The sequence below is a fragment of the Hibiscus syriacus genome, unplaced genomic scaffold, assembly GCF_006381635.1.
Source record: "Hibiscus syriacus cultivar Baekdansim isolate YM2019G1 unplaced genomic scaffold, ASM638163v2 tig00109924_pilon, whole genome shotgun sequence".
NCBI lineage: Eukaryota > Viridiplantae > Streptophyta > Magnoliopsida > Malvales > Malvaceae > Hibiscus > Hibiscus syriacus.
The window spans coordinates 212,590-225,149 of record NW_024062530.1 but is presented as its reverse complement, the minus strand read 5'-3'; the positions used below and the strand labels follow the sequence as shown (position 1 = coordinate 225,149).

Genomic DNA, 12,560 nt, shown 5'->3' with positions numbered 1-12,560 from the left:
GGAATATGTGATGTTTTAATTTCTCGGCTAGATGGTGTCACCCTATGTCAAGGGCTGCAATCTTAGACCACCAAGAACTCAGCTGAACTGACTGATAACAGTTTATTATCCATCTCTTTTGGCTTCCATAGGCTGTCCCTACAGATCGTTGCAGGTGAGTTACACCACTATCACTGAAAAAGGAAAGAATAAAGATCGAAGGCAATTGATGAATGCATTCGGCCTGCGTTGTTTAACCCATTATCCCCAGCTTTCGAGGATGATCCTCGACTGTAGCGGGGTTACGGGTTACTCTTACGTATGGCACCTAGAGGACAAGCGACTTTGAGCTTATGGGAGAGGGTTTTCCTTAGCGGAATACTGGATTTAAAACTCAATGAGCTCGACTAGTAGACAAATCCATGTCTGAGAGATGCTCAACTTGTCACCCAGCACCGGATATTGATACAAGCACGGAGATGAGGGTACAAGTCAGCGAAATGGTTTCAGAAATTATAATCCCGAGATTCTCAATCCTCACCGGTGCCATAATACGTATCATATTATTAACTGTAGGTAAGGAAAATAATTGTAACAAAAGTGTATTGAAAATTTAATGATTATAATATAAATTTTAAATATTATGATTAAAATAAAAATATTATAAAAGTTTAATGACGGTCTAAATAACTTATTTTAGAATATAAACGAATTTCGACAAAAAAATTGATGTGCGAGTGAAGCTTAAGCAAAGCACAAAGAAAAGAAGGAAAAATCCAATGATGAAGCAAGTTACACCTACGGTTGAATATACAAACAAACGGAAAAGCAGTAAAGCACATGGCCAACGACTGCTAAAGCCAGTCGGTTATACGGCAAAAAGGAGAAAATTTGCAAGTTGCATTATCACATTCACATGGGTACATCGCTTGCATTTTGCAGTGCAACCAACGTTACGTAATATCAATGAACCGCCGCCTTCAACTTGCAACCAAAAGCAAAATACCTTGTCTCCATATCCCTGGATAGTTTCCCAGTTTTTGAAGTTATCCATCCCCCTATATTTTATCACCAATTTTGAATGGATCTATATACAATGGTGCAAGCCAAGTAATAGCAGAAGCAATGGAAAACCATTATGAACCCTCTGGTGCCTTATCACCAAACCAATGCGGTTCAAGCCTAGTTCAAGCCATAGATGCACCACTTCCTCTAGTATGGTCCATTCTTCGCCGTTTCGATAACCCGCAAGCCTACAAGCAATTCGTTAAGAGCTGCACGTTGAGTGCTGGTGACGGTGGGATAGGGAGCGTACGACAAGTGATGGTTGTGTCGGGGATGCCGGCTGCCACGAGCATGGAGAGGCTAGATCGGCTCGATGACGGCACACATGTTATGATGGTTAGCATCATCGGTGGTGACCATAAGCTTGTCAATTACCGTTCCACCACTAGTCTGCATGAAAGTGGAAGTGAAGGCGGTGGGAAAACGGTGGTGGTAGAGTCGTACGTGGTGGATGTCCCGGCGGGGAATAGCAAAGAAGATACACGATCTTTTGCAGATATGATAGTGGGATGCAATCTTAGGTCATTAGCTAGGGTAACGGAAAAGTTAGCCAATAGCTAGGGAATTAAATCAGATGTTAAACAATACAATTTCAAATTTATGCCATATTTTCTTAGTCATAGGAGACAATAATTTTCTTCCCAATTCCTTAAGGTTTTTTTTTGTTTGGGAGGGTAATGTTTGTAAATCATCCAAGTACTTTTACATGAATATGTAGTAATTCAAATTGACATACTCGATGGAGCTTTGGACTTGATCAATATTGTCATTGTTGTTAACATGAAAATCTCATTTAGCCAAAGTGGGAAATAAAACATGCGGAGTCCCCACCATGTGCAGTCGGCTCTACATTCCTCGGCGTGTCACTTGGGGCATTGTGTGTTGGATTTCTCCCCCACACCAATTCCTTTTCCTTTAGGTAAAAGCACTCCCCATGTATGGGCCCATATGTATCATATTCTCATGTTGCATGCAAAATTATTGTTGGTTACACCATCTCTTTTCCCCCTTTCAACCACCAAAATATATTACAAGCTGCATTCATTATCTCCCCCCTTTAATTTTCAGTGTGATTACTTTATAGGATGTTGTTAATTTTAAAGTTAAACTTTCATAGTTAAATCTTAATTTCATCCATGTTTTAGATATTTTTAAATCGACAAAACTTTAAAGATGTATCAATTCTTCAATTGTATCTAATGAGAATAATTTTTGACTTGTACATTTCACATCAACAATAATGATAAATATTTTTGTTATTCTTCTTGATAAATTTCTCTCAAAATCATAACTTGGAGACCACACAGGTCTACCAAAAGCTTATGGAGAAACTCTTCCGCTAATAAGAGATTTCGAAGATTTATAATCTATTGTCAGCTATTTCTTGATAGAACCACTAACGGGTTTACGATCTATCAGAATTAAATCTACTACCTAACAATAAAATCTAAAAGTACTATCGGTCTACGTACAATCATCATATGACCCTGGGACTAAGAGTAATATTAAGAATCACTACATAAATCTTTATATAAGATTGATAAAAGGTTATGAAATCTCTCTTTCTTTCTTTCTCTCTCTTTCTTTCTCCACCTAACATCATTAATCATCTTTGACTCAACAATCTCTATTAAACCACTGAGACTATCTACCTAAATTAAAAAGGATGAACGGTTAACAACCATAATAACCCAAAATTTACTTTCAACCCCTTAAAATCATTCAAAACATGGTTAATGTGTAAATGGAAGTGGAGGCATGAGACTCAGAAGAGAATTTCATAAGTTGTTGAGTGCCATGGAAACCATCAAAAGAAGTTGAAAATGGTCCCCATGTGTAAGAAGCAAACATTTGCACTAATAATATACTCTCTCGCCACTTGATGTGAGCCATGGAATATGGATCTGTCTCTCATATATAGATGCAGTCAAGGTTGGCAGACACCAGATCTTAAGCAAGGTAGATGATGTAGGCAAAGCTAGTAAAATGAGCCAAGACGTGTGTTTTGAGCCGCTGATTAAGGAAAATTAGAGACAAAAATAAAGCCACTTACAAAAAGGTTGGCTTTATTTTAGAATTTAATCATCTCTTTGAGTGATTTGAAGACAAACAACTTTGCAAGGGGACGCGTGTTTCAACCATGGATTCTGATCTGCCTACTTTATCAGGTTTCAATCAAATTCATTTATCATATAATAAAAGTGATTATATCATGTAATTAAATTAGTTCTATCACATAAAATTAGGTACAAAAGTTGTCGTTTTGGGTAATAGTCAAAATCCAAACTACCCTTTTGCTTATAAATTTAATAAGAGACAATGATTGATTAATGCTGCTTGGACTCATCATTCAATAGTGTCGGTTTAATATTATGCACTTTTATAAATTTTAACCAGTAACGAATCACTAAATTTAAAAATTTCAACATTCTTTTTATAATGAAATAGATATATAAATTTTATTTATTTATTTAATATATTAAACTATATTTAATAAATTTTCTAAAATAATAATATACATCTGGTTCTAATGGCCAAACTCTTAATTTTGACATAAGGTTTACTATAATTAGATTGGATTCACCGGATCGTATTATAAGTGTTTAATTTAAATTATTGTTTTTAGTTTAATTCTTAAACTATTAATTTTCTTTTTATTAATAATAATATCTTCAATAATTATTTTGTTTTATTAATCTGTGTAAGTAGGATTGAAGTAATACAGTTGGAGTATTGAGTATTAAAAAGAAGCGATGGATTAACAGGCATCATAATCCGACCATCTCTCAACTGTGTGACTCGTGACCACAACCTCTCCTCCTTCACTCTAATTATGACAAGAATCCAACAACTATGGTTTCATCTTCCTTTAAAAATTAAAAATCTAAACAAACATCCATTTTTGTTTATATTGTTGATGTAAATTAGGATATGTAGTTTTGCTTCTTTTTTTCATGGCATGGCTTTCTCTCTCAGCTCTCTGCTTCACTCGTTGCCTTCTTAAATAATGCAAAAAAGAAAAAGTACCTTGTACGCGTGATTTCCAAACGCGACGTGCGATCTTTGAACTGAAACAGATTCTGAGCTTATCCCCATATGACAAAGTCTTGGAACTGGAATATTGGAATCTACAGTCTCAAGACTCTCTCTCTTTATCCTCACTCATTCCCTGAACTGTTGCCACCATTTTAGGATACCCCAAACCTCAAAAACAAAACTCGCTGCTCACTGCCATAAGTGCATCTTTTCTTTCATTCGTGTTTCAGGTAATGGTCTTTTCCTTTTCATGTTTCATCAAATGTTTATGTTGTGTAAAGCTTGAAACTTGAAAGCAATACTAGGTTTCTGTCAAAGATGAAGATACTTGTTTCTTTTGGTTGTGGTGTTCGTTTACAGGTGAAGTTTCCCCCCCCCCCCTTTATGACAGTATTTAAGGTTTTTACCAGGTTTGTTGTATTTTCTTTTACTAGGATTTACTTCTTCTTGGTGGAGTAGATAAGATTCAGATCATATAATCAATTCTGTTTTCAGAATTAGTGTCGGTGTCCACCCCTATCTTGTATATTTACGGTTCTTTGTTCAATTGGACTAAAACACAAATCTTTGCCTGGTTGTTGGGAGATGTAATACATTGAATTCTGTCTTTAATTCTTGATTTGATTCATTATATTGATTGTATGTACATATGCGGATATATTGCAGTGAGTCTAGGTTCTTCAAGTAATTAGTTTTAGCATATTTTCAGGTATTTTCTGGGAAAACTTTGAGATGAAGGTATTTGCCATGGTTTAATGGGAACAAATCTGTTGAATTTCTTGTTTGTGAAACGTTAATGGAGGAGAGGAAATTGAATTTCAATGCTCCGCTTTTGTCTGTGAGGCGGTTTTCCGGGACATCTTCCTTTCCAGATCGGAATAAGCAGAAGAAAGTTGAGAATCCTCCTCCCACGGCACGATTTGCTCTCCCCTGGTATTGCTCGGATGCGAGTTCGGAGCAGGTGACAGAACCTGTTGCGGTTCCTTTTGTGTGGGAGCAGATCCCCGGGAAAGTGAAAGGTGGTGCAGAGCTTGAGTTCGAGCCCGATAAGGAAGCTTCGGGTACTCCCAGGCTTCCACCTGGGAGGATTCCAAAGGTTGTCAAGTGTCCTATGGAGGAAGAGTACGTAAATCAGGATGTGGTCAGGCCCCAAACTGAAACGTATGCTCTGAATGATAATGTGAATAACTTAGACTGTTTGAACGAGGGAATGAACGAGAAATGTGTCTCGCGATCGGACAACGACGATGATGTTTATTCCAATGCGCTCGAGACATTGTCCCCAACAGATGCATTCTCCATGAATTGTAGTATAAGTGGTCTAAGTGGATCAGATGGTCCAGTTGCTAAACCATCAGGAACGTTCTCTACGGATCCACAAACTCAGGATTTCATGTTGCAGCGCTTTTTGCCCGCTGCAGTGGCAATGACCCTGGAGACACCTAAGTATGCTTATAGGAAGCAATCAGTGGCACCCGAACAACCTAGAGAGATTAAGAAAGCTGTCATTGCGGATAGGAAACCTCCTTTCAATCGATACGAGTCAGCTATCGTTCCATATCATAACCAGGATGTAGGAGGAGGAGAAGAAGAAACAGGAGACGAATTTGATGACTATCAGGATTCTGGCAATTTATCAAGAAAAGCTTGCGGGTTATTGCCTCGGTTATGCTTCCAGAGCTCTCTGGGCCTCTTACATCCTGTGCCTGGATTAAAAGTTAGATCCCACTCTTCAATGTCTTCTGCTCGTGAAATTTCGAAGTCTCGAAGACAAATTGTTGAGAAGGTTAGTATGGATTCTTTTCTGTTTCCTTTGAATCGCCATTAGAAGATCTTTCTGTAAGTCTTGGATACTCTAATACTCCGGCTTGAGCATGTACTGGTATTTTGTACCATTGCAGAATGCTTGGGATGTTGTTCGTAAGAACAAATCAGATGGGGGAGTTCAATCCACCTGGCTTGCAGTGAACAAGTCGGATAGTGCAGTTCAATCACCGAGGCTCTTGAAGGACAAATCAGATAGGGGAGTTCAATACGCCTGGCTTCCAGTGAACAAGTTGGATAGTGCAGTTCAATCACCGAGGATCTCGAAGGACGAATCAGATAGCGGAGTTCAATTCCCCGGGCTCCTAGTGAACAGATCAGGAAGTGCTGTTCAATCACCGAGGATCTCGAAGGACAAACCAGACAGGGGAGGTCAATCCCCCAGGCTCCTAGTGAGCAAATCAGATAGTGCATTTCAACCACCGAGGCTCTCGAAAGACAAATCGGATACTGAAGTTCAACACCCTAGGCTTCCAGGTAGTGGTCGCATTTCTCCTTATCGTAGGGAGAGACCTCAATCACCTTTCCGTGGAGGGGGATTTCTTGGCTTGCCTAAAGAAGCTGAGAAATACAAAGCCAATATGATGGTTAAGTACACCAGAAGCAATAACAACTCACGCGAATTAGTACCGTACCGAAACACTGGACAAGGCTCCAGTTCTCCGAGCCTTGCAGTCGAGAAAACATTGTTTGTAGATACTGTGAATTCTGCTGAAACTTCAACTTTCAATTCCTCGGATACCAAAGTCCAAATGGACTCCACTGGAGTGAACAAAGCGTTGGAAGAACCTGCTACTATGGATGCCAAAGGCCTCAATCTTTTGGATGGAAAAGGCATATCGGAATATAAAATCGCAGAGTCAGTGAAACCCAGTCAATCTTCTTTCTCCGACAAGCCCGATCCCGGACAAAATGGGGGACTGGATCCGGTAATTAAGTCCTTGGAGCATATACAAGTTAGAGCTGATGGAAATCTGAGCCGCCCCGATGATGATGCTGATTCGAAAGCAGCTGATGAAGCTCGTGCCGGTTCCGATTACTCTCCTCTTCCACCTCCTTTTCCGAAAACACCATCGGAGTCTTGGCTTTGGCGTGCCCTGCCTTCTAGAAAATCATCTTCGCAGTCGTACGATGGCACTCGTTTTAAACCGAAAATGCATGAACCAAAGCCACCTCCTACTGATGCCAAATGGGAAACAATTGTAAAAACTTCTTACTTACATCATGATCACGTCCGCTATTCCCAGGTAATCTTATATATTCTTTAAACAATGCTATCGTCTGCTCTGATTGGAACTTAATCTTTGTAAACTCCTAACATTTGTGTCCATTACAGGAACTAGTAACTCCCTTTTCTCAGCAACCCAAAACTTAAGGGGGAAAAAAACAATAAGGGCATCATTGAATTCCTCGTACCCGCTGCCTTAGTTTCGGCAGTTTAGGTTTCGACATGGTCAGAGCTGGTTAAGATTTTGCTGCAGCCTACCATTTTTCTCCTGCGACTGGATTTGTTAGCTGTCGTTATTATACAAGCTTGTAATTCTGTTTCCTTATACGTCAACCATAACTGCAAGCCGAGGCCACTGTTACATCAAAGTCCGATTCTAGTGATGTAATGGCCACAATATTTTTTTTTTCAAATTTTCTAATTGGATGTGGTGCTTGTCTTGCTTAGGAATAAACAGATTGTTGTGAAAATATGTTGGATATAAAATGCTTCTTTGGTGGAAACCTGGACTGAAACTGTATTCCTATATCTATACCTCGAGTAGGGTGCATCGTGCGATATTAACTCTGGGATGAAACATCTGGAGCTCTTGTGCGTATAGCTTCCACCATGGTCACACCAAATCTTCTTGTTCCCTATGGCTCTAGGACAAGTACCTGGAAAGATCTTACTTCCTTTGAGATCTTAAAGTACTCGGACCTCTGCAACATATTAAGATAGCGAAAACCAAGTGCTTATTTCCTGCGTGTCTTTACAATGGCTACTCTTACCGTGATCGAATAATCCAATTCTTTGCCTTGGACTTCACTGCAAATCCGGCAACCATTCCCTGTCCTTGAGCAGTTTATCTCGGTTCAACCGCGTTTCAAATAAAACAAATTGCCGCACCATTTGCTTGTTTCCAAGGTTGCCTTCATATGGCCTTATGGAGTAGTATCTTTCAAAAGAATGTCATCTCTTGTCTTCAAGAAATCTGCCTGCACATGCTCTCATGGGTCCAATTCTTCCATGGATCTGGTTTATTTACTGTCAATGACGACATTGCAGATAAGTTTTCAGCTTGGTGTTCTTCATCATGCATCTCCTCCACCATTGCTTTCTGCTGATACAAAATGATACATCATTGTGATGGCCCCTTATTGCTTTTAACTGTCAAATCTGTTTATTTTATGTAAAATCGATTTACTAAATTGCAAAAACCTTTTCAGATTTTCCCTACTTTTGTTTTACATTTAACCACCCTTTATGAATAATAAAATTATATAACTTTATGCGCAACCTACCATTTCCAAACGGGCAAAGTGCCAAAATAATGATGTGGGATTTTTTTATTCCCAAACTAAAGCACTAATCTGATTAATTTTTGATATAGGGTATTTTCTACAGGAATTTGATATCTTTTGGTGTTTTTAGGGGTGTTGGATTATTTTTTTAAACTCTAGGCGTCTTTAATATAAATACAGAAAAAATTGTCATTTTTACACAAATATCACCTTAACATAAATTAATTATTTGTTAGGCACTGTTTAAAAATATTTTACGAATCTAGCAAATTTTTAAATACTTTCTATAAAATTATTCATGCATTAAATTACACAATACAATTATGTCTACCAATTACCACTTGACACTTTTTGATGTGTTTTTTACCCTTTCAAAATCATATACGTATAGTATATTCTAGGAAAACATAGAGAGTAAGTAATTTAAATATTTTATTTTTTGCAGTTATAAAATGGAAAGCGATCTGCTACGTTATATTTAATATTTTATTAGTATTTTATTTAATTATTGTATTATTTGATTTTTTAATTATTTTATTTAAATATTTTATTTTTTTTGCAGTTATAAAATGGAAAGCGGTCTGCTTCGTTTGGATGTAAATCTGTATAAGTTAACGGAAACAATGATGTTGGATATCTGTACTGAAGCGACGACATTCTCCTAGTTGAGAGGATTGCTGTGAATGTTTACGGGTTGAGAGCATATTTATAGCCGAGAGAAAAGTTTAAAAGTCGAGAAATACGAATATAATTATTTAAGGCGCGACCCATGCACCGTAAACATCATTGTTTCTGTTAACTTATACAAATTTACATCCAATCGAAGCAGACCGCTTTTCATTTTATAACTGCAAAAAAAATAAAATATTTAAATAAAATAATTAATAAATCAAATAATACAATAATTTGCTAGATTCGTAAAATATTCTTAAACAGTGCCTAACAAGTAATTAATTTATGTTAAGGTGATATTTGTATAAAAATGCCAATTTTTTCCTACATTTATGCCTAGAGATCCAAGAAACAATTCAACACCCTCTAAAGACGCCGAAAAATCCCAAATTCCTGTAAAAAACACCCTATATCAAGAATAAATCAGATGAGTGTTTTAGTTTAGGAATTAAAAAATCCCACATCATTATTTTGGCACCTTTGCCTTTCCAAACATTAGTGTAAAGAAACCTTGGACCATTGAATTATATATGTGCAATGAATTAATAAATAAAAAAACCAAGCCTATAATCCTATTTTAAATGATATTTTACTTGATTGCCAAACCGCCCATCATGATTTGTAGGTTTTAGATATTGTTTAGGTGATGGGTTTAACTGCACACACTTATTGTACTATTTCTTTTTATAGCATGTGTAAACTATATTTCAATAAAAAAGAGGATAATAAATGTTTAAAAACACTCGAATTCACATTCTTCTTTATATTGCAATAAAGACGATAGCAGCGAATGTTTAAGAACACAGGAACACACATTCTTCTAGCAACGATACCAATCAAACTAATAGTCAAGTATATATTCCTTTCCAAGTTGTTGAGTGTTGATAACCAGATAACCCTTCTACTTGAAATCGGTTTGAGATTGCAAGGAACAATTACCCTACACAGCTGTTGCTGTGGGGCATATTGATGTGATCAATCTTCTTTTGGAAACAGACTCAGACCTGCTAAGATTACAAGGAACAATTGTAAAACGGCATGCATGAATATTCTTATATGCATCTGTGTGCAGGCATGCTGCATATTCTTTAAGATAACAAGAAATGCATGCTAAACTCTCGTGATGATGTTCTCGAACAAATTATTGCACGAGATAATGTTCTCCCAAGATTAATTGCTCAAATAGGGTGAAATCTACAGTGTTGGCCGTAGGTCGCCATGCCTTCCGGGAGACCTACTACGTGGCCAGCCATGCACGTCCCCAAGCATAGGTCGCCATGCACTCCGGGCGACCTTGTAGGTCGCCATGCACTCCCTCCTGCTCCTCATGTGATTCCTCTTGCCCTCGGATGCTCTCGCATAGCTCGGTTAGTTGCCCTCGGTCGGATGGCCTCGGATGCTCTCGCATAGCTCGCTCGGATGACCTCGGATGCCCAACGTGTTGGGACGTGCATGGCACATACAATCTCTCTCATAGCTCGTCGGGAAGATATGGCGACCTACGACCAACTGTAGATTTCACCCTATTTGAACAATTAATCTTGGGAGAGTATTATCTCGTGAAATAATTTATTCGAGAACATCATCTCGAGAGTTTAGCCAGAAATGCATGTATATATAAATAGTTGCATGTAATATATGCAAATATATGAGAAAAAAATATCCACAAGAGGCATCATGAACACAATAATAACATGTTCAAGCTGAAGCAAAAGTTATCGTTTCAGAACCAGTTCAATTACTCTGAAGCGGAGTTATTATTGTCTGAAAAAGAATAAGTGAATAATCCTTTTGATAATGTTGAAGGTGACATACAGAGATCCCCCATCTGAATCTGAAGCAAAAGTTATGGTTTCAAAATCAGTTCAATTACTCTGATGCAGACTTATGATTGTCGGAAGCAAGAGTTCTGTTGTTGCTGTGCTTTTGTCGTTGAATGTTTCGGATTTTTTCGTAATGTCGGATATACTTCAAATTTTCATTTTTATATATTTGTTCAAGTTCCATGCAATGCAAATTTGTAACAGAAAGTGGAGAAGGCAAACTACAATACTACATGGACAAAACACAATAGGGGTCGATTCTTAAACATGTTGTTACACAAAAACTCAGTGAGTCGTCTCTTTTTGTCTTAAAAATAAGATTATTGTGTAACTGTGGGTTAATCAGACCCTTTTGGCTGTCCCTTCTCTGTCCCCATTTCCTCAGCTGAATCTGCAGCATGCTAGTCCCAGCAAGAAAATCCAGAGACTGAGATGGACTCAGCACATCAGGAACACCTTTCAAGGTCTTGAGCCTCACACAATCCGCCGCTTTCATCACCCTCTCCATCCCCGCCAGTACCCCCTTCATCGCCACCGCCACCAGATCCTCGTTCCTTATCCGCCTCGCCATCCGAACCATGCTCGACTATTTCCCTGTCAGCCATTGCCACTTGCTGCCTCTCCATTTCCCTCTCCGCTGTCTCTTCCTCCAACTTTATCTTCACCTCAACTGCTCTATCTTCCTCACTTGCTCCTTCGCCAACTCAGCCAAACCCGGTCCCGGAACCCGAGTCCTCCTCATTGACTCGACGAGCTTGAGTAGCATAGACGGCTTCCAACCCGTCAGCTACGAATAAACATCCTCCAGCTTGCTTAACCAAACCGGGCAATAAAACGCGAGCGCGCCTTCACGCGCGGCGGCCCATTTGACGGTGTAGTATTCTTTGTAATGAGTCGTGTGTTTCGACACCATAGCAGCTTGTTTATCACCTTCAGTAGAAATCAAACTACTCTCCTTGAACAAGTTCAGTAACTGTTGCAGGTACACATCGAGTTGACACATCCACTAATCGTAGAACTCAGAGAAACGTTCTCCGACTTTACTCTTCATCAGAACAGCAGCATGCAAACGGATATATGCAGAATTTTGTTTAAAGGAGGAAGAAAAGGGTTTAATGGTGATGAGCTAATGGAGACGACATGAAGCAATGTAGAATCTGTGAGTGATTTTAAATTTGGTGGTTGGGGGGGGGAATTCAAGTTCAACCTTTGACTGGGTTGAGGAGTCATGCATGCGTCTCACCAACTGGTGCTGATGTTGTTGTGTGGATTAACGTGTCGATGTGGGAAACAATCTTGCTTCAACGTGGAACTCATTCACGCTTTGTTTCCATTCACGTTTAGGTAACGACCTCTTTTCTTTTTGAGCTTTGATGCTGAAAAATCCTGTCTTAGGCTCTTAGCTACTACTTTGTATGTGTTTGATGTTATTTTATTCTTACTTTTTTCATTTAATCATTTCAATTTTTATCATATTTTTTAACCTTCAATATTTGATTTATTTACAATTCAGATCATATAGTAAATATTTGTTTATAAAGTTAACCCTCCCAAGTCCCAATCCAATTTGTTTCATTCATAATGTTAAAATATAAATATTTAAATATATTTAAAAAATCAATATTTTATCCTACTATGATTTTTTTTTAA

The 12,560-nt window shown here is 38.2% G+C and overlaps 2 protein-coding genes and 1 pseudogene across 2 annotated transcripts; 2 read left to right on the top strand and 1 right to left on the bottom strand.

Annotated features, from left to right (window-relative positions):
• The first annotated feature begins 1,100 nt into the window (after window positions 1–1,100).
• On the top strand, window positions 1,101–1,691 carry LOC120210468 (abscisic acid receptor PYL11-like). Its single transcript, XM_039209192.1, has one exon. The coding sequence runs from the start codon at window positions 1,105–1,107 to the stop codon at window positions 1,603–1,605; it is 501 nt and encodes a 166-aa protein (XP_039065123.1). The 5' UTR covers window positions 1,101–1,104; the 3' UTR covers window positions 1,606–1,691.
• Window positions 1,692–4,602: 2,911 nt separating this feature from the next.
• Window positions 4,603–7,602, top strand: LOC120210456. The gene is made up of 4 exons (XM_039209173.1): window positions 4,603–4,667; window positions 4,790–5,866; window positions 5,982–7,151; window positions 7,241–7,602. The coding sequence occupies exons 2-4, from the start codon at window positions 4,877–4,879 to the stop codon at window positions 7,277–7,279; spliced, it is 2,199 nt and encodes a 732-aa protein (XP_039065104.1). The 5' UTR covers window positions 4,603–4,667; window positions 4,790–4,876; the 3' UTR covers window positions 7,280–7,602.
• A 3,223-nt stretch (window positions 7,603–10,825) lies between these two features.
• LOC120210410 lies at window positions 10,826–11,961 on the bottom strand (annotated as a pseudogene).
• Between the last annotated feature and the right edge of the window lie 599 nt (window positions 11,962–12,560).